Source organism: Rhinoderma darwinii, chromosome 5 (assembly GCF_050947455.1).
Source record: "Rhinoderma darwinii isolate aRhiDar2 chromosome 5, aRhiDar2.hap1, whole genome shotgun sequence".
NCBI lineage: Eukaryota > Metazoa > Chordata > Amphibia > Anura > Rhinodermatidae > Rhinoderma > Rhinoderma darwinii.
In genome coordinates this window covers 103970399-103995894 of record NC_134691.1, presented here as the reverse complement: position 1 = coordinate 103995894, position 25496 = coordinate 103970399, and the positions used below count along the sequence as shown (strand labels likewise).

Below are 25496 nucleotides of genomic sequence, written 5' to 3'. Positions count from 1 at the left end.
TTTCAATGAGCCCGGACTGCAGGACACGGCCGTAATAAGACATGTCCGTTCTTTCTGCGGTGCGGGCTCCCGGGCCATGCACAGGCCGTAAAAACTACGGTTGTGTGCATGGCCCCATAGAAATGAATGGGGCCACAATTCTCCCGTGGATTTTTGGGGGAATTGCGGCCGCAAAAGCAGGTTCGTGTGCATGGGGCCTAAGGTTTACATATAACTTAATCGTTCTGATAAAATCAATGTTGCCTATTTACAATAAAAATCATTGAACAGGCTTCAGAGGCATGGTAGTATCTGGCAAAGCCAACACCGGTTTTGTTGAGGAAACGGGATTTTCCCCTTTTTTTTTTTTTTAAGGTCTTCTCATCCACTACTCACTCACGGATTTCGTATCATGCTTCATTTCTGAACAATAGTTGTAGTTTTGTGATCAAACAATACTTCTATGCCAATTCTGAGAAAGTTGTACACCTCACACCCATGGCCTTTTCTATCTTTCGTTCATAAAATGTTGACGTTTATCATCATTGGTGCATGGTATGTGTGTATGCTCATAGCAACCAATATTTTGTTTTAGCTTTCACCCGTCAGGATCTCTTTGGGTAGTTAAAGCAGCAATCTATGCATCATCTGATAAATCTCCAAAGCTATGAATTCAACTGGTTTATTTGCATTTTCACCATGGACCCTTATCCTGATACCTCATATTCAGCCTAAATATAAAAAGTTAATTAGTCCTCTGTATAGATTGCTGCTGGTGTGAATAGAATTTCTAATTACAGAATCTAATAACCATTTATTAAGACCAAAAATTGGATATAGCTAAAACTGTCAGCTGGTACATTTTTACGTACAGTTTACAAAGAAAAGGTTCTCCAGCTGAGTGGTTCAGATTCACATACTTTTGGTATTATTTTGTATGCAGAGGTCTGACCTATTCGATCGATCCGATCTATTACCCAGAGCAGTTTGTCTTAAAATGAATCTTCTCACTGAGCAATGTGTGGGCTGGATTATAACACTATTGATGCCTTTTTGCAAACGTATGTACAGTCTTATTCATTAGAATTCTGGCTAACTTCCGCGCTACAATCCAGCATAAAGTAAAGGTTTTTATTGAAAAATGTTGTGGCTGTTTTTAGATTTTATGTTTGATGGTTTATTAATACTATCAATGCTTTGTTAGGTATGGAGAAGGTGTGATCATGAAGATTGGGTTCCCAGAACATTTAAGGATCTTGAAGGGCTACCCTGTATTTTATTTCTCACTGGCAAGGATCCCCTTGGAGAAACTTTACCAAGGTAGGTGAATGGGATACTTATGATTAAGTGGTAATAATTTTTTCTGTCTTTGTAGTAAATGTGCTGTTAATTTTGTGCTTCAGATCTCTAAAATACTGTGATCTCCGGCTGATTGACTCCAGTTTTTTAACCCGAACGGCGCTGGAACAGGAAATAGGCCTGGCCTGTTGCTATGTTTCTAGAGAAGTTGTCAGAGAGCCCACGACGGTTCTGGATTTAAGTGATAAAGATGTTGATAAAGTTAGCTCCATTGAGAATGACTCGGATGAGCTGTTTATAGATCTAGACAGACCTCAGAGTAATGGCAGTGAAGTCACAGGAACATCAGGTTAGTTTTTTTTAGTTTAGTATGCAAAATAAATGTGGCTAAAATACTCTTGAGGTATTAAAATGTTGATCCACATCTTAATAAAGCTGAACAGTAACTAATGGCAGAAGTCATTTTTCCATTACTTTGCTTTCCGGTAGGTTTCTGCTTTTTTGTAACTTTGTGACCTTTGCTGTAATGTGTTTTATTTGATACAGGTTCAATTGCGGAGAATGGAGTAAGTTCATCTAGCGCAGCTGAAGATACTCAGAGACAGTCAGCGAGCCTTGACTTCCATAATATGGCAAACAGCTCAGTGGATGAAGGCACTTACCCAAATTCCACAGCCAGTGATTTTAAACCAGAATGTGATTCCCTTGGGACACAAATGGCCAGCAGCACTACGTCAAAGTTCTCGTCCTCATCATCACAACCTTACCAGTGGAGTCTCCAGTCTGGGAACAAGAATAGGATGTTGAATTTGGCTGTACCCCGTATTGTGGTACTTTCAAGGGCTACTTATAACCTCCTGGCTTCTCATAAAAACGGACAAAATCCCTCTACCATTTCTCTCTTGTCCCATGCTGATGTGAGCTGGTCAAGATCATTAAGACCTTTTATTTCTAAAGACTTGAGCAGTGAAGAACAGTCACTTTATTACAGGCAGTGGACAACGGCCAGACAGCACCATGCTGATTTTGTGAACTCCAGCGAGCCCATAGGAACAAGGACTGTACATCCACGTCGTCTACTCCTGACTGGACCCCCACAGGTTATTGCTTGCACAATGTCATTTGATTGCACATATAATGATGTTTTGATGCTGTTCTGTGACTTTAAAAAAAAAAGCATGTCTGTAGCATCCAACATTTGCCTATTCTCAGTTATTTCATATTCAAGATAGCTATTGGAACCAAACAGGCTTTTACACTCAAATGTAAGGTTGCTGTAGATGTAAACTCTTATACCATGTGCTTATTTAAATTTTTTTACACTTTTTTTTATTTTATTTTTTAAAGGTTGGGAAGACTGGTGCCTACTTGCAGTTCCTCAGGATCCTGTATCGCATGTTGATCCGGCTTTTGGAGGTTGATGTCTATGATGAAGATGAAATAAATGCAGGTAGGGATTTAGCCAGATTTGTGCGTTCTGTGTTTAGGGATGAATAATGGTGTTTTGTATCCATTTGCCTTTTTAAAATATGCAGGTAAATTACGGACAAGGTAGCAGTATGCCGGTATACTCAGAATAGACTTCAGAGAACCCGAATGTATTTTTTTATGTTACACAATGCAGCAAGCTTTGTCTGTAGCCAAAAAATGTATACAGTGTAAGTAATACTTTTAATTGTCTAGGAATATACTGGAATATACACTATGGGCCAAGTAGTGGCAGTGTCTGGCAAAGAAAAGTCGCAAATGCGTCAAATTTCACAATTTGTGACACTTGATTAGTTAACACCACTTTTACATACAGAAAAGTAGGCCGGAGTTAGTGAAAGGGGCGGGGTCTGCTGTAGCCCGACAGTTTATTAACGCCAGAAACTGGCGCACGGATATGCCAAAGATGCCCCGATTTAATGGGAGGCATGCACATCTTACTCCAGCTATCTTTATATTAGGAGTGGCAAATGAAACGCCAGTCTTAATAAATCTAAATCTCCACCTATGTGGACACCCCTCCTAACTAGGAGCTCAGGTGTTTCAGCCACACCCATTGCACGCAGGTTCATAAAATCAAGCACACAGCCATGCAGTCCCCATAGACAAGCATTGGTAGTATGGGTTGTACTGAAGAGCTGATTGACTTTAAACGTGGCATTGTGAAAGGATGTCACCTTTGCTACAAGTCAGTTTGTGCAATTGCTTGTCTGCTACATCTGTCCCGGCCAACTGTAAGAGCTATTATTCTAAAGTCAAAGCATCTTGGAGCGACAACTGCTCAGCCACAAAATGGTTGAACATGCAAACGGGGCTACAGAGTTCTGAGCAAGTGGTTTGAAAAATGTACCTATCCTATGTTGTATCACTCACTACTACTGCCTCTGGAAGTGACATCCGCACAAGAACTATGTTTCAGGAGCTTAATGAAATGGGCTTCCATGGTTGAGCAGCTGCACAAAAGCCTAAGATCTCTATCCGCGATACCATGTTTTGGCTGGAGTGGTGTAAAGCACCTCGCTACTGGAGTCTAAAGCAGTGGAAAGATGTTCTCTGGAGTGATTCACGGTTTACTTTCTAGCAGTCTAAAAGACTAATCTGGGTTTGGCAGATGCCAGGAAAATGATACCTTGCGAAATGCATAGTGCCTACTGCAAAATTTGGAGAAGTGATAAGTGATTCTATTCCAGAATGACTCTGCCCCCCCATGTGTATAAAGCAAGGTCCGTTAACCCCTTTAGGACACAGCCTGTTTTGGCCTTGTGGCACAGCCGATCTTTTTCAGATCAGACGTGTCACTCTATGTGGTAATAAGTTGGCAATGCTTTTACCTATCCAAACTATTCGGAGATTGTTTTCTCGTGGCATATTGTACTTTGTTAATGGAAAAATTTGGTTGATAAATTCAATATTTATTAGTGAAAAACACCAAAATTTAGAGAAAATTTGCAAAAAATTAGCATTTTTCTAAATGTACAGTGAAGGAAATAAGTATTTGATCCCTTGCTGATTTTGTAAGTTTGCCCACTGTCAAAGACATGAACAGTCTAGAATTTTTAGGCTAGGTTAATTTTACCAGTGAGAGAGATTATATTAAAAAAAAAAAAATCACATAGTCAAAATTATATATATTTATTTGCATTGTGCACAGAGAAATAAGTATTTGATCCCTTTGGCAAACAAGACTTAATACTTGGTGGCAAAACCCTTGTTGGAAAGCACAGCAGTCAGACATTTTTAGTAGTTGATGATGAGGTTTGCACACATGTTAGATGGAATTTTGGCCCACTCCTCTTTGCAGATCATCTGTAAATCATTAAGATTTCGAGGCTGTCGCTTGGCAACTCGGATCTTCAGCTCCCTCCATAAGTTTTCGATGGGATTAAGGTCTGGATACTGGCTAGGCCACTCCATGACCTTAATGTGCTTCTTTTTGAGCCACTCCTTTGTTGCCTTGGCTGTATGTTTCAGGTAATTGTCGTGCTGGAAGACCCAGCCACGAGCCATTTTTAATGTCCTGGTGGAGGGAAGGAGGTTGTCACTCAAGATTTGACGGTACATGGCTTCATCCATTCTCCCATTGATGCGGTGAAGTAGTACTGTGCCCTTAGCATAGAAACACCCCCAAAACATAATGTTTCCACCTCCATGCTTGACAGTGGGGACGGTGTTCTTTGGGTCATAGGCAGCATTTCTCTTCCTCCAAAAACGGCGAGTTGAGTTAATGCCAAAGAGCTCAATTTTAGTCTCATCTGACCACAGCACCTTCTCCCAATCACTCTCAGAATCATCCAGATGTTCATTTGCAAACTTCAGACGGGCCTGTACATGTGCCTTCTTGAGCAGGGGGACCTTGCGGGCACTGCAGGATTTTAATCCATTACGGCGTAATGTGTTACCAATGGTTTTCTTGGTGACTGTGGTCCCAGCTGCCTTGAGATCATTAACAAGTTCCCCCAGTGTAGTTTTCGGCTGAGCTCTCACCTTCCTCAGGATCAAGGATACCCCACGAGGTGAGATTTTGCATGGAGCCCCAGATCGATGTCGATTGACAGTCATTTTGTATGTCTTCCATTTTCTTACTATTGCACCAACAGCTGTCTCCTTCTCACCCAGCATCTTACTTATGGTTTTGTAGCCCATTCCAGCCTTGTGCAGGTCTATGATCTTGTCCCTGACATCCTTAGAAAGCTCTTTGGTCTTGCCCATGTTGTAGAGGTTAGAGTCAGACTGATTAATTGAGTCTGTGGACAGGAGTCTTTTATACAGGTGACCATGTAAGACAGCTGTCTTTAATGCAGGCACCAAGTTGATTTGGAGCGTGTAACTGGTCTGGAGGAGGCTGAACTCTTAATGGTTGGTAGGGGATCAAATACTTATTTCTCTGTGCACAATTCAAATAAATACATATAATTTTGACAATGTGATTTTTTTTTTTTTTTTTTTATATATAATCAATGTCTCACTGGTAAAATTAACCTAGCCTAAAAATTCTAGACTGTTCATGACTTTGACAGTGGGCAAACTTACAAAATCAGAAAGGGATCAAATACTTCTTTCCTCCACTGTAAATGCATCTGCTTGTAAAACAGATAGTAATACCACACAAAATAGTCACTAGTTAACATTTCCCATATGTCTACTTTGTTTGCATAGTTTTTTAAACGTCCTTTTGTTTTTCTAGAACTTCAGCAGCAATTTCTCACATTTTCAAGAAAACACATTTTTCAATAAATAACCCCATTTTAAAAACTGCACCCCTCAAAGTATTCAAAACAGCATTCAGTGTTCAAGTTCAAGTTTCTTAACCCTCAAGGTGTTTCACAGGAAATAAAGAAAGGTAGAGGGGAAATTTACAAATTTAATTTTTTTTGCCGAAAATATTTATTAATTTGTAATAAAAAAAAATCTGTCACCCAGAGGGTTTTACCATAGAAATTCAATCAATATTTGTTGCCCAGATTCAGCAGTTTTTAGGAATATGACACATGTGGCCCTAGTGTCCTAATGGACCGAAACACCGGCCTCCGAAGCAAAAAAAGCACCTACAGGATTTTGGGGCCTACTTTTTTTTTTTAGATTATATTTTAGGCACCATGTCCGGTTTGAATAGGTCTCTTGGTGCCAAAACAGTGGAAATTCTCCAAAATGGGGTCACTTTTGGAAGCCTCGCAAGGAATTTATCTAGTGGTATAGTTAGCATTTTGTCCCCACAGGTATTTTGCTATATTTATTGGAGTTAGTCGGTGAAAATCTACTTTTTTTTCTGAAAAAACATAGAAATTTGTAATGTTTACAAGGAATAAGGCAGAAAATGCACCCTATCATTTGTAAAGCATCTTCTCCCGATTACGGAAATACCCCATATGTGGTAATAAACTGCTGTTTGGACCCACAGCAGGGCTCAGAAGGGAAGGAGCGCCATTTTGATTTTGGAGCGCAGGTTTTGCTGGATTGGCTCTCAGTGCCATGTCGCGTTTGCAATGCACTGGAGGGACCAAAACAGTGGAAACACCCCAGAAGTGACCCCATTTGGGAAACTACACCCCTCAAGGAATTTATCTAGGGGTATAGTTAGCATTTTGACCCTACGTGTTTTTTGCAGTATTTTTGGGAATTACCGTAGGCTGTGAAAATGAATATCAACATTTTTGTCTACAAAAATGTTGCATTTTTTTAATTTTCACAAGAGATAAAGGAGAAAAAGCACCCCAACATTTGTAACGCAATCTCTCTCGAGTATGACAATACCCCACATGTGGTAATAATTTTTTTTTTTATTATAAATTAACTTTTGCAGGACTGATCCTTTTTTGCTTTTCCATTTTAGTTTTTCACTCCCTGCTTTCATACGCCATAACTTTTTTTTATTTTTCCATCAATAGTGGTGTGAGGGCTATTTTTTTGCGGGAAGAGTTGTAGTTTCTATTGACACCATTTAAAGTACCATATAATGTACTGGGAAACTGAAAATAAAATTCTTTGCGGGGTTAAATTGGAAAAAAAACTGCCATTCCTCCATTGTTTTTTAGGGTTTTCGTTTTTACCGTATTCACCGTGCTGTAAAAAAGACAACTTAACTTTATTCTGCGGGTCAATATGATTACGGTGATACCAAATGTATATAGCTTTTTTTTTTTATACGTAAAAAAAAATAAATTGTTTTGTATCAACATTCTGAGAGCCATAACTTTTTTTATTTTTTCGTCGATTGAGCAGGATGAGGGCTTTTTTTTGGCAGGACGAGTCGTAGTTTTGATTGGTACCATTTTTTGGTACATACAACTTTTTGATCACTTTTTATTACATTTTAGAGCTAAAGTGACCAAAGAACAGTGATTTTGGCGGTTTCAATTCTTTACGGTGTTCACTATGCTCTATAAATTACAGTGTTACTTTCATTCTGCGGGTCGGTATGATTACGGCGATACCATATGTATATAGTTTTTTTTTAATGTTTTGTAGCGTTTGCACAATAAAATCACTGGTTTATAAAATAATGTATTTTTTGTGTTGCCATATTCTGAGAGCCGTAACTTTTTTTATTTTTCAGTCAAAAAAGCTATGTAAGGGCTTCTTTTTTGCGGAACAGATTGTAGTTTTTATTGGTACTATTTTGAGGTACATGCGACCTTTTTTGATCACTTTTTATTTATTTTGGGAGGTGTGGTGACCAAAAAATAGTGATTCTGGCATTGTTTTTAGTTTATTTTTTTTCGGTGTTCACCGTGCGGGAATAATAACACTACAGTTTTATAGTATGGGTCGTTACGAACGCGGTGATACCAAATATGTGTACTGGTTTTTAACGTTTTCATTATTTTTCTTATAATGAAAGACTTATAGGAAAAAAAACTTTTATTTTTACACTTTTGTAAAATATTTTTATTTAACTTTTATTTTATTTTTTACTTTTACGCATTTTTTTATTTTTTTTTTACCTGCAGCACTGATCACTGCTAGAATACATTACACTACCTAGTAGTGTAATGTATTCCAACGGTCAGTGTGATGTCAGTCACTCTGAAAGTAAGTCTACGAGGGCCAGCCGGAGGCTGGTCCTCATGGACTTCCATACATGGCAGACCCGGAGGCCGTTGTCTGGCCTCCGGATGCCATGACAACCATCGGCAACCTCCACAAGTGCATGGGGGCTGCCGATGTGCTACAAACCCCCTAAATGCGGCGATCGCCACATTTAAGGGGTTAATTGCCGAAATCAGCGACCATGAGCCGCTGATCGGCAACAGTGGAATGTCAGCTGTCGTGGACAGCTGACCTCCCGGTTCCCGATGCACACGGTCACCGACAGTGTGCATTTGGAACGACACTGACTTCCTGTCGCGCTGGTCCTGATAGGTTTCCATACATGGCCGACACGGAGGCCATTGTTTGGCCTCCGGTCGCCATGCTAGCCATCGGCAATCCTCGTGATGTTATTGTGAGGTCTGCAGATGTGCTAGAAACCCCTAAAATGCGGCGATTGCAATCGATCGCTGCATTTACGGGGTTAATTGACAAAATCATCTTCAATGAGCCGCTGATCGGTGACAGTGGAGTGTCAGCTGTCGGGGACAGCTGCCCTCCCGGTTCCCGGTGCACAATGTCGCAGACAGTGTGTACCAGGAACCGCTTAGTAACTACGTCCTCATGCGCAAAGACACTGGCCACCAGGATGGGCAGCTGCGTCGCGGTGCGCCAAGGGGTTAAGACATGGTTTGACAAATGTGGTGTGGACAAGTTTAGTGGCCTGCACCGTGCCCTGACCTCAACCCCATAAAATACCTTTTGAGGTGAATTGGAATGCCAGTCCAACAGAAGTGCCTGACCTCACAAATGCTCTTTTGGCTGAATGGGCACAAATTCTCACGGACACACTCCAAACTGTTATAGAAAGCCTTCCCAGAAGAGTTAGGGCTGTTGAAGCTACAAAAGGGACCCAACTCCAAAATGACGCCCATTATTTTGCAATGGAATGTCCGAGAAGCTCATATAGATGTCAACATGCTTTTGGCCAGATAGTTTAAACATTTGATTTTATGTCTTGGTCTATTTGGTTTGGTCACATGTTTATTTTACTAAACTAGCGTGAGCGTGTGTGTGTGTTCCATATGGATAAAATATTCATGAAACCACAGAAAGCAAAATGTTAAATGTTTGAATGTTTCTTCTTGCAGATGTGGAGAAGGAGGAAGATCAAGAACCTAGAACAGAAAGTGAACTTTGGCCAGACATTGAAGTCTTCAGTAAATTGCCCTTTGACATCACTGTGTGCGATCCAAAATACCGGCACATTAGCCCTCTGTACACTGAGAACAATTTACTAACTAAACAAGGTGCATGCAGTAGGGAATGTTTTCAGAAACATTATTAAAGGCAAATCTTTACGTTTTGACGACAATTTACTATGTTATATAGATAAAATCTTCAAAAATGTTTAACCTAGCAAAATCAAGTACTGATCTTGAATTATATGATTTCTTTCTGTTCACATCATGTTCATGCTTTCCTTTGCATGAATATGTGAAGAAGATTTCTCAACATATATATCAACTGAAAATCTGCGATATATGCACTATGTATGTCTACTAGTCCTCCAGTATGCTGAATGGACAAACTTTTGGCATATGCAGTGTGACTGGGTAATCGTTACAGCGGTTGTGCCTGGACTTTCCCAGTGCAGACACTGAACGTAGGGATGTGATGTGAAGATTGTTTAAGAGTTCTGCTGGTTTACTATTACCAGAAAGCAGTGCATGAGGAGCTCATATGAATGTCGCATAGCTAAGCTAATAATCTTTGTGAAGACCATGTAAGGAGTGCTGAGCTTTGGCATTGGAGTCCTCTATCCAGCAAACAAAATTTTATTGGTTTTATATCTTTCCTTTGAATCCAGGTCTGTCTCTATTTTTAGTTCTTCATTCCATTATTCCCAGCTTTGTTATATGGTGACTGTGTTCAGTAAGCCGTGTAAATTCAGAGCATGGTGACGCAAGCTGCTAGGCTCTCTTGTACAAAATGGCCAGTAAATAATTCAGAGCATGGTGACGCAAGCTGCTAGGCTCTCTTGTACAAAATGGCCAGTATATTCTCCATACATTTATAATCTTTTTTCAGGTCGAACAAAAGCAAATTCCACTGCAAGCTTTACCAAATTACAAGACTTTACTGCTGTTATGTGTCTTATGCTAATGTAATATATATATATATATATATATATATATATATATATATATATATATATATATATATATATATAGCTATGCTCATTACATAGTGGTTATTACACAATAAATCTATCACTTCAATCAGTGTATAAAAGTTTAAAAAAAAATACATAAATACATTTAGTACTATTGTGTTGCTAATCCATTGCATGTGCAAAGTGCTGAATCTCATAATTATCTTTAATATTTACATGCATAATATAAATGAATATCTTCTATTACTGTTGTGACATGGTCTCCGAGAAATCTCAGGGTAACCTCTGGGCAGGTAACCTCTTTCAGGGGTATAAAGAGATCGATCTATTAAAGATGTTCCAATGGATAATCCCTATTTAATTAATCGGGGTGCAAAGTATTACATTTATGTATCCATTGCACTTCTTTGTCTCAAGGTCCTCTCTCCGTCTCCCCCCCCCCCCCCCTCTGAGTGGTATAGGGACATGGTCTAAAATGGTTATTTTTAACTGGTTGATGGAATGTCCTGCCTCAACAAAATGTCTAGGCACTGCTAAGTCTACTTTCTGTGTTCGTATACTGGACCTGTGGTTGTTAGAATGTCGTCTGAGTTTTATCGTCTCGCGCACGTATAGCAGTAGACGGGCACTGTAATACATATACATTTATGTAATCACTCTTGCGGGTGAGAAAACATATTCTACAGTTTTCCCGTTTTGGGGTGTATAAAGTTTTCTGTGAGCTGTGAGCTGCGTTTATTAAAGGTTGATACCATGGGGACACTAGTTAGGGCCCCCTCACCAGGTCTAACTCGAGTCTGCAATAATTCCTCCCTGTCAAGTGTTTCCACTCTCTGTAGATTCTTTCCCCACTAGTTTTTTGAGTATCCCCTCTGTACAAACTTTCTATCCATTTTTAAGTAGGTTTTTATTTGCCTCGGTTGGGTCATCCACTATTCGTTTTACACTTAGCAGCTTACTGAAGGGCAGGGATTTGACCGTGATTAGGCATTGTTTTCTGGGGTGATGACTTTTAAATCTAAGCACGTTTCTTGCAGTCAGTGGGATTGACTTAGATGTTTTTTCTCAATCTATTACCTTCCGTATAAACCATGGTATCTAGGAATTCATTACTTTGTGTAGAGTGGACCATAGTAAAGTTAATGTTACTGTCAATGGTATTTAAGACATGAAATTCGGTCATGTTGTCCATGCTACAAAAGACCAAAATATCACAGCACCAGATAATCTAAAAAATTAGTGCATGCCTCTATAGGGCTTGGTCCAAAGTTCTTTGACATGCACAAGAAAATCGAAGCAAGGCTCTTTTCTTGTGTAGATTGTCCATGCTGCCTGTCCAGGTTAGGAAAACGTCATCTATGTATCTCAATCGCTTCAACACATGTGAGAAATTGTGGGACGCAGACACACGTCTACTCCAAGTCCTCCATCACTAATTTGGTGTAAGTCGGGGCCACATTAGATCCCATAGCAGTCCCTCTTATCTGTTTATCGAATTTTTTTTATCAAACATAAGATAATTACAAGTTAAGATAAATTGTCTACAGTCCTTTGAAAAATTGGTCTTTTGTTATACCTTGGTCATACTCCTCAATTCCCTATTGTGGTTGATTGACGTGTACAAGCTTACAACGTCAAATGAGCTAAGTATAGCACCTTGGGGTAACTCCAATTCCCTGATCTTGCATAGGAAATCAGAGGTGTCTTGTATATATGATGGTACATTTACGGCAAATTCCCTCAGGACTCCATTAATATGGCAGTGTGGCTGAATAAAGAATCCCTACCGGACACTATAGGGTGTCCAGGGGGGCACTTTCCGATTCTTGTGTAGTTTAGATAAACCGTAAAGAAGAAGGTAACAGGCAACTATGTAAGTCCTTAGATAATGCGTTTGCCAGGGACATTATTGATATCAATATTCTCATATGTTTAAAAATGTGTCAGGGTCATTGGGCAATTTCTCATAAACACACATCAGCCAATTGTCTGCATATTTCCTGCATATACACACACTCTTGTCCATAACGACGACCCTTATCGGCTGTTCTATAACGACTCTCTGGTGATAAAACCAGTCTCTCGAGCCTCTCTCTCAGCCGTGGCAATATTATTTGGGGGGGAGGGCGGAAGAAGCACCAGAACACCATGCATCTCTTAGGATATCCATATCCTTCTGTATGCTTGCTATATAAGTTTCAACCATTTACATGTTATTCGGTTGTTGATAGTTGCTTTTGTTTTATAGGCCTCAGTCCTTTAATTGTAACTCTATAGCTAACAGATTTGATATCTATCACAGTGAGATGGCACGCCCATATATTACTCTGGGCTTAAAGATGGTGCCAGCATGAGATTTACAATTGATGGCACTTCTGGGTTCCGCCTCTCGCGAGATTACAGATCATAGGTTCACATACCATGTGATTAAAGGGGGTTTTACACCGGACGATTATCTGGCAGACGAGTGTTCATATAACACATTGCCGATAATTGCTCTGTGTAAACAGGGGAACGATCAGCAGATGAACGAGCTAACACTCGATCATCTGCTGGTTGTATCGTTTTAAAAGAGTGAAATATCTGTGTTGGCAGCAGGTCTTCCTGTGTAAACAGGGAGACGCGCTGCCGGCATGATAATGTACGGGGATGAGCGATCGGAGTAACGACCGCACGTCCCTATCCATAGCTCCGTGTGACCGGAGCAAACAATCGCCGATCAACGATGTCTTGTTGATCAGTGTTCGCTTTATCGGCCGGTGTGAAAGAGCCTTAAGTCTACCCCATTACAGCAGCCTCTTTGGGCATGCTCAGAGATGCCGATGGCAGCGCATATTGGTGTTAATTGAATATATCTTGTGTGACTGCTAACTGTATTATCCACATTATGATTAATTATGATCTGTTGGTTTACCCTTTTAGATTGATGTTCATGTAAATATTATAGATTATTGAGATTTAGCACTTTACAAATGTATTCGTGTATAAAAGTTAAAAAAAACACATTTAAGTGATTCATTTATTGTGTAATGAGCTCCCTTATTGCTTCAAAATGCTTATATGGCTGAAGTGAATTGTTGCTTTAAACCTTGCATGACTAAACACTGCTTTTCACTTGGAAGGAGTGGTGCTTCACTGCTTTACTTCACTAAATGTGTGGGTGGGGTAGGGCCGGACCCCCAGAAGCTTAGCATCTGCATCACTCTACGATGCTGCTTCGCTTTCTACATGTTTTTTAATACCTGAAATATGTTGGTTGAAATGGGACAACCCTTCCCATATGCTCTGTTAGGGTATATGAACATCATAGAGTGGGGTCTTCGACACAGAACCATCGGAAAGTGTCTCTCTTGCTCTTAAAAAAGTTGACATGTCGATACGTTATGTGGTTACCCATTCACACAACTTATGGAACTTACACTGTTGCCAAGAATAAGGGCCCCCAATTCTGGACCATAGAGCAGGTCGAGCATGTATAGTTCCTCAACAAAGATTAATAGGATCATCGGTACCAAAATGTGCTCACTGTATTTCTCTTGCTCCCATTTATTGTCAAAGAAACCGCCGAAGGTGCTAATTCATCTCTATAGAGGCAGAGAAAGGGAATTTTAGGGCCCATCATTCTGTGCAACGGATGGGTTCCCAGAGGTTTAGCCCCCGCCTAGTCTGTCTAATTGACGCGTTCTAAAAGTATAAAAGTGGTTGTTGTGGGACAAACCCGAAAGCGGCATAGTTTGTGCCCTAAGGACGCCATGATTTTTTTTTTTTTCTTTCATCGCATTGCAAAATCCTTAAAGGGTAACTAAACTTTCAAAAGACTTTGAACATGTCATAATACATGTCAGAAGTTTTGATCGGTGGGGGTGTGAGCATGGAGACCCCTACCTATTGCTAAAACAAAGTGCGGCTTTGTTTCTGATTGGCTTTCCCTGGAGTAGTGTACAAGCTCAATAGAAAGTCTATGGACCTGTACACTGCTCGCTCGGCTTTCCGAGGTGAGCCGATCAAAAATGAAGTGGCACACCACTCACCCAGGTGCTTCTGCCACTTTTTTTCATCAATCTGTGGGGATCTCCGTGCTCGGACCACCACCAATCACCACTGTCATTGACCTGTCCAAATAATTTTTTGAAAGTTTTCTTACCCTTTTAAGCTTTTTTTATATTGATTTAGTCGTATTAGGGCTTGTTTCTTGCGGTATTTTTTTTTAATGGCACCATATAATTTAGTGAATAACCTTTTTAATAATTTTTTTTATTTGAGGGGGGGTATAAATGGAAAAAAATGTTTTCTTTCTTTACGGCATTCACCATGTGGGAAAAAATAACAACCAGTGAATTTTATAGAACGGTTTAGGATGTGGCTATGCTAATTATATGGTGTGTTTTTGTTTTTTTCCTTGGCTTAGACTATGCGATCCCTTTATCGATCCAGATAATACGCTGAATACTTCAGTATTACAATAGGCTTTGGGACATGGCAGACCTGTGAGCCATGGTTAGGCACTTTGCTGCCATGGCAACCCATCAGCCCCTTCCTTCTTTAAAGCCACTTAGATGACAAAGTCAATACTGACTGCGACACCTAAGAGGTTAAACAGCGGAGATCGGGGCCAACTCTGGGCTGTTGCATCAGGGTGTAAGCTGTATGTTAAATCTAAATAAAAAAAATTTGTTATTTTTTTTAGCAGTTTACTTCTGTAACTGGAAAAGACTTGGAAAAAAGGGGTACAGTTAGTCTCACGCAGAGCTAGAATTCCAGTGTTTCCATCGCATTCAATTAAACATTCAATTTTTTTTTTCTTTTGCACAGACTCTTTGAGAGTGCGACCTGATGATCCCCTTAAACGTGAAACTGTTTCTATGATGCTTACAAAATATGCATCGTACAACACATTCCATCACTGTGAGCAATGTCACCAGTATATGGATGTCCGCTCCACCTCTCAGGTAAAGACCACCCTAAATGTATTACAAAATGTTGTATGCTGGGGCAGGTTTACGAATGCTGTGTAAGTCTTCGACAGTGTAATCTAAAACCAGGCAGTCAGAAGATTCACCGAAGTTATTACAGTGGTGCATGCTGTACAACAAATTTGGTGCATCTAGCTAGACATTTTTCTCCACCTTAAACCAACTTTGGTATTCCTTAATTTGCAAGAGCATTTTGTGCCAGATCTTCGACGAATTTTGTTGCACTTTAAAGGCTATGTAAACCTTTTTTAATCTCCTTTTTTTTTAAATTTTTTTTATTTAACTAAAACCGTGTATTTTAATGTTGTTTAGTGCAACTTTGAAAAATTACATTTTTTTTAAATAAAAACAAAATTACAGGTACAGCTTCTGTGTATCCTGGATACATAGAAGCAGTATCTTGCGCTGAAACCTGAATCCATCAGGTCGGCGGGACTGACAGCTTCGTTGACAGCGGGTCCAGCGTGTCTCAGACATGCAGGATCCACCTGTTCTCAATCACATCTAAGTTTATAGCTTAATAATAGTGAACAATTCTTTCATTGCACCCCTGCATAAGGCTTTTGTTGTAGCGAATTGTGCTACTTTTATTCCAAAAATTACAATAAAGTACTTTTGAAACTAAATCGGTAATTTTTTTCCAATTTAGACACCTGAATCTACCATACATGCCTTCACTTTCTCATCCTCAATGCTTGGAGAGGAGGTTCAGCTACACTTCATCATTCCTAAGTCTAAAGAGCATCATTTTGTATTCAACAAACAGGGCAAGCATCTGGAGAGCATGCGGCTCCCCCTAGTGTCTGATGCAGTAAGTAATCCAGGGAAGTTTGTTTTCACTTTGAAGATTGGTTGTATGTGTGAAGACTGGCTACAAATAAAGCTGTATGTGTGTGCACAAGCTATTTGTCATGAAAGTATGTTTATTTGGAACACAAGTTGAATAAAGCAAAAAAATAAAAGTAAAACTGCTTGCTTTCTCTAGCAAAACTCAAACCTGGTTAAGAGCCCAATTTTCACCCCATCCAGTGGACGTCATGAGCATGGTCTATTAAACCTTTATCACGCAATGGAAGGCATCAATCATTTACATATTATGGTTGTAAAGGAATATGAAATGCCACTTTACAGAAAGTACTGGTCCAATCACATCATGCTAGTGCTTCCTAGCATGTTTAACAACGCCGGAACTGGTAAGTAAATGCAGTCATGCATCATGTTTATTTGGTCGGCCTTTTTTAATTTTTTTGTTTTTCAATGTCAAATTCTGTTCTAATGTAGGAGCTTCCAGATTCCTTATTAAAGAACTGTCTTACCATAACTTGGAGTTGGAAAGAAATCGTATGGAGGAACTGGGCGTAAAACGTCAGTGTGTATGGCCACTCATCGTAATAATGGATGACTCTTGCGTTTTATGGAACGTCGATAGCAAAGTTCCGGAACAGTCAAGGTAACATTAGAGAATACATTCGTATCATTTGAAGGGGTTGTCCAGGTTCAGCGAATTCCTGTTATTTTTTTCATATAATGAAAAGTTATAAAATTTTCCAATATACTTTCTGTATTTATTCCTCACGATTTTCAAGGTCTCTGTCTCTGCTTGTTATTCAGTAGGTTCGTTGTTTACTTCCAGCGGATAAAATTCTGCTATGATCATTTGATAGACACACAGGTGCTGGGGTCATTAGAAGATACAGCTCTGATACACATACTTTAACTGTAACGAGCCATGCACCTGTGTGTCCATCACGAGACCATAGACAGGATTATATCCATTTGAAGCCAACATTGAATGTTCCTATTGAATAGCAAGAGATCTTGAAAACCATGTGAAATTAATAAAGAAATTGGAAATGTAAGTTTTTAAGAAACTATACAGGTGTTTTTTTTGGGGGCGTTTTCAGTGGCGTTTTTTGCTGATAGTGTATTTACCTACTTGCGTGTTTTTTGTTTTTTTTTTTGTTTTGTTTTTTTTGTGCAGGTTTTCACACTGCAGAACATGATTTAAATAACTTATGTGCTGCAAAGAGGAATTTTTGCATCCCGATTTTATTCTGTAAAAAAAACCCCACATTTTTTAAGAAACAAAAATGCCCTGTAGAAGTCTATGGGACTAAAACGCCACTAAATTATGGAAAAATGGCAAAGCCAAATAACGGCGATACACAATACAAAATTAAAGAAAAAAAAAGGCTAAATCTGCAGGTGAATTGCGGCCCCATTCATTTCAATGGGCCCGTGCACACGACCGTGGTTTCCACGGTCCGTGCGTGGCCTAGGAGCCTCATAGAAATTAATGCACGCGGCCATGTGCAAGGCACGCGATTTACGGGTGACACTCCGTGGCCGTTTGACCCCAAAATCATGGCCGTGCACATGGCTACGGTTGTGTGCATGAGGCCTTAATTGAATTAAAGCTCACATCTGGACACAGCATTTCGTGTCACAAAGAAAGCAGCCAAAAAAGTCGCGAAAACAGCCACAAAAAAGTAGCTGTTCATAAAAATGCTGTGTGGGAACTTGGGATGCACGATGCATCGGAACTTCGATACTGTTTAGATACAGTGCATCCCCAAACGGTTCGATACTGTTTCATGTATTTCGATACTAAGCGGTGCGGCCGCACCGCTAAGTATAGTAACACATGAATGTATGAGAGCGCGGCTGCAGCTGCGTATTACTGCCCCGCTCCTGAGTTCTGATAAGTGCGCGCCGTCAGGATAATGCGATGCGGCCAGCGCTGCACTAATGAGCGGTGGCACTGAAGACAGAACATGGCTCCTGCACTGAAACACCCCAATTAGATGCAGCGCCGGCTGCATCACCTCATGCTGACCGCGCGCGCACTTAATGTCAGGAGCGGGGCAATAGCTGTATTACACAGCCGCAGCCCCGCTCTATAATGGTGGAGGTCAGAGAAACCTCTTATCTAAGCCGTTATTCCCCTGAATGCTGCGATCAAAGCTGACTACAGCATTCAGGGGAAAATGAGAAGGGGGGATGCCCCTTTGATCACATCACAGGAATCCCTGTGACGCGATTGAGCGACATACCATATATGGGCAGACAGCCTAGGGTCCATTGAAGGACCCCAGGGCTGTCTGACCAGATTTCCTGTTAGGGCACACTTAGTACACAGGTATGTCCTAACAACTGCCTGTGTACGATCAGTAAAAACAAAGTAATATTAAATAAAATAAAAATACACACACACCTTTTTTTACAATAAACGTTTAAAATAAGTCTCAATCCATGAAATATACACACATTCGGTATTGGCGTGGCCATAATAGCCTGCACAACATTTTTATTTTTTGCGCCATTTATGATGTGTACGCTGTAATTTTTTTTTAATAAAAACGTCTTTCATTAATGTAAGGCACGAGGTGTGATGAATTTAACCTCCATGTGCGTCACGTTAATAGTACTTAACCCCATCATGTACCTTACACATTAACCCATTATGACTGAGAAACACGATGGGGTTGATTACTATTAATGTGAGGTACATTCAAAATTCATCACACCTCGCGCCTCACATCACAAAATGGAAGAACTTTTTTTATTTTATTACTGTTGGCAAAGTATCGTTTTGGTATCGAAATCGCAATACTACACAAAGTATCGGTATCGAAGTCCAAATTCTGGTATCGTGACATACCTAGTGGGAAGCCACCCGTAGGCCTCATGCGCACGACCATAGTATTTTTCTGGTCTGCAAATTCCCGGACCGTGGTCTGTATTTTGCGGATGAAATGTCATCTGTGTCTCATCCACAAAATGCGGATCATATAAAAAAAAGTGTAAGGAAAACAATGATGCTGACTTCCTGTCGTCGCTCAGCAAAACTTCCGCAAATTACGGATGTCACATTGAGGTGTATCCACAGTTTCCACGGGCCCATTGACGTCTATGGGCAAGTCCGTAGTGAATTTGCAGGCCGTAATAACACACGTCCTGAGTTTCTGCAGCTCCTATTTGCAGTGCTGGAAGGAACCGTGAAAACCACGGTCGTGTGCATGGTGCTATAGCAATGAATGGGTCCGTAATTCACATTCAGATTTGCGGGTAAATAGTGGACGCAAAAACACATTCGTGTGCATGAGGCCTCATTCTGTTAATAATGTTGATCACTATTTGACTTATGCCTCTAGGATCTACCAAGCTTCTACACATTGATCTCTGGTTATTTGGAACCTTAACAGTCATTTTATAGATTAAAGTCTTGCTTTGTGGGAAGCGGTTATTGGTCTACTGCATGGTTATTGGTTTACAGATATTTTAAATTATATCGCACACACACACACACACACGCGTATATATGTATGTGTATGTATATACAATTTTTAGTTTTGCATGATCTTTCCCCATATGTAAATAATGTCTTTGGAACCGGCAGCCAACCAATCGAGACGGACTATGGTACTAGGAATGTGTCCCTGAAGTATGTTATACAACACATGGAAGCTACGCCAAAAATAACCAGCTATGCAATGCTTGGGATTCAAAAATGGAACAGCAAGTTAAATTCCACCTCCCCTAAACGTCCATTCTCCAGGTGCCATATACACGACTTCATACTGCTCAACATAGACCTTACACAGAACGTGCAATATGATCTCAACAGGTTAGTAGACTTGCTGCCGATCCAACCAGTGTTCAGATACGTTCCAATTTTTGGAATCTTACATTGCAAGATATTGACAATGATCGGAATGTGTTTTTACATGGAAAATTGTTCCCACTTAAAATATCATTTTGTAATAAGTATTTAACAACTGGTTAGATATGTAAGCCTTTTTCTGGTGATAATTGATTTTAGTTTTTTGCAAATATATTTGTGGAATTTTTTCAAATAAAATGAGACCATGTCTTATATAAGCAAGTTTCTTGACAATTATTTGAAGTCCAACACTGTCTGCAGCTGCATCGGAGGGTCTGTCGCTTATTCTGTCAGATTTGATGAGAAGAGCTTTGCTATTCTTCCCCCTCAAAGGGTCGGACACAAAGAATCAGTAAGGTCCATCGGACACCAGTGTTATCAGTCATACGTAGGATCCGGCACTGCGTCGTGATTTGCATTCTAAACGGAAATTTTGATGCAGATGTGAACAGAGCCTTAAGTTGGTAGCCAATTTTTGAAATGAGCTACATTGTGAATAAACCTAAGAAAAATAGTCTTCGGCTGGGTTCACACGAGCACATTAACGTCCGTAATGGACGGACGTATTTCGGCCGGAAGTCCCGGACCGAACTCAGTGCAGGGAGCCGGGCTCCTAGCATCATAGTTATGTACGACGCTAGGAGTCCCTGCCTCTCCGTGGAACTACTGTCCCGTACTGAAAACATGATTACAGTACCGGACAGTTGTCCTGCAGCGAGGCAGGGACTCCTAGCATCGTACATAACTATGATGCTAGGAGCCCGGCTCCCTGCACTGAGTTCGGTCCGGGACTTCCGGCCGAAATACGTCCGTCCATTACGGACGTTAATGTGCTCGTGTGAACCCAGCCTTAAAAAAATAAAAATAACCTCTGTGTATTTCAGATACTTCTGTGAGGATGTAGACTTTAATCTTCGAGCAAACAGTGGAGGGCTGCTAATCTGCCGCTTCAACAACTTCAGCCTCATGAAGAAGCACATTCACATGGGAGGGCACAAGGACTTCATCGTTAAACCCAAAATTATGGTATGGATGGGGAGCGTTTACCTACCATAATATAAACTTCTTATGTGAAGTTGGCACTTTTCACATAGTCATTAGCTGTACCTATTAATAATGCAACTCTGTGCTGGCTGACCATAGAGTTCTACTGCTTTCCTGTTGAAATGTTGCAATGTTTATAAAGAGTAGCACCATGACCATATTTTATTGGCTGAGGCACAGTAGTAATACTTCACACACTTTTTCCCTTTTATAAAGCATTGTACTTACCTGCAAACGCCGATGCTGCTGCAGAATCAACTGTAGCCTCTGGTGCCGATGTGTCCTCGCTCGTCCGACACGTTGCAGGACCTGGGGCAGGAAGTGAGTGACGTCACAGTGTGATCTCTCGAGAACACGCTGTGTCTGCACTGCCAGAAGCTGGGCGTTCTGAAGAGAAGTGGATGATACTTCTATTCACAACGCCCAGCTAGTAAAAGAAGTAAACACGCCCAGATGTAACACACATAATACACGCCCAGTTGTACTTTAAATTTAAACACGCCAAGTTGTACTTTAGAAAGGCTCATTTGCATAAATATAAAAATGGTCATAACTTGGCCAAAAATGCTTGTTTTAAAAAAAACAAAAAAAAAAAAAACGTTACTCTTATCTACATTGGAGCGCCGATCTGCTGCAATAGGAGATAGGGGTTGCAAAATCTGGTGACAGAGCCTCTTTAAGGGTATGTTCACAAGGAGTTTTTTGCAGGCAGAAAATTCCATCTGGAGGTCAGAAGTAAACGCCCAAAGTTAGGGCATGTCGCTTCTTGCAGGAAAAACACGCCACCACCTCCCATTGAAGTCAATGGGAGGCGTTTTTGGACATTTATTGGCGCGGTTTCTGCTGCCAATATTTTTTTGTATTTCTGTGTCTGGCATTGTATTGGGGCACTGTGGTACCCTATTGTCTCAATATCACCCAGGAAATGTACAGTTAAAGGAAATACCTTTTTTTTTTTTCTCCTATTTTAAAGTACAATTTAGGTTTGCGTCTTATGGTCCAGTGCGTCCTATAGTCCGAAAAATACAGTAAGTTATTGTATCCTGGTAAAAGTCCCATGATTATTAATAGCTGGTACTTTTGTTCTGACTAGATCACAGAAAGCACTGCTCCCATTTCTCCTATGCATTACGTGTGCGCCCCGGACAGTGAGCAGACGCTTTTGGCTGCGCCTGCTCAGTTCCTCCTTGAGAAGTTTCTTCAGCACAGTTCTCACAAGCTGTTTCCAAAGGCTCTCAATAACCCAAGGAACCCATTACTGGCTGTAGACTGCTACTTGAATCTAGGACCTGAGGTAACCTCCAAAACAATGGTGACACAAATGGGGCAAAATTTGTTAACCCCTCCCCCATGTTTATTATTTTTTATTATTATCATTTAAAGGACTTGGTACTGTTCCTTTAAAAGACCGGTCTTGTATTTTACTATCTTATGCTTTATGTTGAGCACCAATATAACAAAATGTATATTGATAAGCATAGTAACACTGTATGGATGGTCTTGTAGCTTTAGATTTACCCAGGGTGTGTGTGTTTTATAATACTTTGCATTCTGTTGCAGGTATCGCTGTGTTATGTGAGCTCCAGACCACACTCTGTGAATGTGAACTGTGAGGGAGTAGATTTCAGTGGTCTCTTGCTGTATTTGTGTGACTCCTTTGTGTGTGCCCCATTGCTTAAAAAGTTCAAGTTTTTTAAAGGTATGTGATCTCTTCCAGGCATGTCCACTTCCGAGAATTGGTTCTATTTAAGTGCACAGATTGTTTCCTCCATTGGCAGATCTGTGTCATGGTTACTCATTGTTTCACCATTACTTTTAAAGGTGCCACTCTTTGCGTTATTTGTCAAGACCGGAGCTCTCTCAGGCAAACAATTGTACGATTGGAGCTTGAAGATGAATGGCAGTTCAGACTGCGGGATGAATTTCAGACTGCTAACAGTATCGATGATAAACCACTCTATTTCCTTACTGGGCGCCATATTTGAACTTCAAAGGAAATTCTTTTATAAAGTGCCGATATAGACTTGACACAATTGAAATGGAACATGTGCAAGTGAGTTGGGGACTATATATAAATACTTGGACTTGCCTTGTCAAGATCAGGCTGTTCTCTTGACATGGATATTTATGGGCCAATGAAGTCTCCAGAGCTATTACCCCAAATGGCTTTGATTTGCCTTTATCATACTGTGGACTTTCTTGAATGTGCTGGATCAATGGATCTCTTGCAGACTTCTTCTCAGGGGTTCATTATTACAAAATGATGGATAGGGGCACAATCTCTTCCTGTGTCAGTGTTTGATATTTTTATATCGTTAACAATGTTTCAAACACAAATGCAACATTCATGTGGGGTCGCCATAATTAATAATCTACAATTCACCTTTAAATCTGGTCGCTGATTACTAAGAAGCCAGCATGAACTTTGTGCTCCAAATAACTGTTCCCTATGTAATATCAAATGCTGGGAAGTAAAGTAATTTAATATCAATAAGGCATCACATTACATTTTTAAAATCCATGTTTAATACACTATGACATTGAACGCCATCCAATCACGGATAGTTGTTCAAGATTAAAGCGGTCATTATGCAGGCAACAAGTATTTGTGGCTTCTAGACTACCTGTCCTGCTCCCAAAATATCTACAAGTGCCATAGATATGCACCCATATAAAAAAAAAAAAAAAACTGGAATTTTTACTGACCTGACGCAATTCGAGACTTATAGGTGCACTATAGTTGGGCACAGGCTGGCATACCAGCTTGGCATATTGGACAATGGCTACATTTATAAAAATTTATATGTATGCAAGTTAAATGTAAGTGTATCTTTCTGGAAAAAGGGGGTGGCTATTGTCGAGGAGGAGTAGTGCAATATTTTTATATGTTGGTCTCGAAGTAATCTTTATGTACCATCCAACTTTGCTTTATCTTTGTGGTGTTAACCTTTTAAAATGAAATTATTTGTTCACAGACCAAACCAAAGTTGTGTGAACCTGCATACTGTACCTTATTCACATATGGATTTGAACCTTTTTTTTTTTTGCAGTTTCCCATTCTTGTAAAACATTTAGTTGTGTCTGCGGAAATAGTGTTAACATTTTAAAAAAAATTGTTTACAAATTAGAACAAAATATTTAATATATTAGAAAAAAAGCTTGCAAAGCTTGCAAACTTTTTTTTATACACGGATTTTTGTTGCACATTTTTTAAATATCTGTTCTAAGAGTTTTTTCTTTTTTTTTTTACTCTGCACAATGATCTTGCCTTTGGCTCCTTAATTCTCTTTTCCTGGATTGTTTAAGAACAAATTGGGTCACTGCGTGGTTATGTGTGATAAAGAAACCGTTTCAGCACTGGAATTTTTCAAGGAGAACTCGGTACTATATGGTGCAGCCCTTGTGTAGACTAACATTGTGACAATGACTGTGTTGGATTTTTTTCAACTTTATATCATTATTTTAAAGCCGTAAGGTTGGGCTTTTCAGCCTTAATTTCCCAAAACCGGGATTGGACGCAAAAGGAAAAGAAGCAAGCCTTTCTAGATACAATCTGTTAAAAAAAAAAAAAACAAAGATGAAAAACACACTGCAATAATTGTTTGAAGCGATAGTTACTGCCAGCCATTCCTGCAGAGCTGTATGTGTTTCTTTTAACCTGTTGTCATTTTTCTGATGTGCACTAAATTAATTTGCAGGTTTTGAAATTCTCCTGTTCTGCAGAGCTTAGTATTCCTCTTAATCTTATTCCTGCAGTGCGTGTAACATTCGCTCAAGCTCTTTGTTAAACGCTGTGTTGCTGCCACCAAAGATAATGAATGTATTTTGATTAATGTTTCTTCGTAATTCTGGCAGAACAATGTCCGTAGTGAATGTAAGCTGAAGTTGCATCCGTATCATGCCTATTTTGCTATAGCTTCTACCATTGGCTCTTTTAAATAATGGAAGTCTTAAATATGCTGCTTAAAAAGATAGTTTATTGACCAAAAACATGGTGAATTTGGCTTCACTAGTCTCCTACCTCATGCTTTTTTAACGTGTGCAGATTTGTTAATTTTATCATTTAATTGAATGTTTTTTGACGGTATTAAAGTTGTTTAGAGGAATGCTGTTCATTTGAAATTATTTCACTTTCATTTTGGTTTAATTTTAGTAGCTTTTTTTAAAGGGGTTTTCCTACCCAACTGCTGGGACTCCCACTGACCCTTAGGGTATGTTCATACGCCCTATTTACGGACGTAATTCAGGCTTTTTATGCCTCGAAAAACGGCTCCAAACCGTCTGCAAACATCTGCCCATTGAATTCAATGGGTCTTACGGTGTTCTGTGCAGACGGGCTTTTTTTTTC

At 39.9% G+C, this 25496-nt stretch overlaps 1 protein-coding gene across 3 annotated transcripts in view; it reads left to right on the top strand.

Moving 5' to 3' along the window:
- The window catches only part of GREB1L (GREB1 like retinoic acid receptor coactivator), a 203514-nt gene extending 178260 nt beyond the window's left edge, over positions 1-25254 (top strand). For all 3 annotated transcript variants that reach the window (XM_075826362.1, XM_075826364.1, XM_075826365.1), the window contains 14 exons: positions 1184-1299; positions 1383-1627; positions 1825-2378; positions 2626-2728; positions 9444-9602; positions 15281-15417; positions 16091-16252; positions 16427-16634; positions 16723-16891; positions 19841-20068; positions 20989-21130; positions 22242-22442; positions 22709-22847; positions 22970-25254. In XM_075826362.1, coding sequence (XP_075682477.1) covers positions 1184-1299; positions 1383-1627; positions 1825-2378; positions 2626-2728; positions 9444-9602; positions 15281-15417; positions 16091-16252; positions 16427-16634; positions 16723-16891; positions 19841-20068; positions 20989-21130; positions 22242-22442; positions 22709-22847; positions 22970-23133 — 2727 coding nt within the window. In that variant the 3' untranslated portion in view covers positions 23134-25254. The remainder of the gene's footprint in view (positions 1-1183; positions 1300-1382; positions 1628-1824; positions 2379-2625; positions 2729-9443; positions 9603-15280; positions 15418-16090; positions 16253-16426; positions 16635-16722; positions 16892-19840; positions 20069-20988; positions 21131-22241; positions 22443-22708; positions 22848-22969) is intronic.
- Positions 25255-25496: the final 242 nt, after the last annotated feature.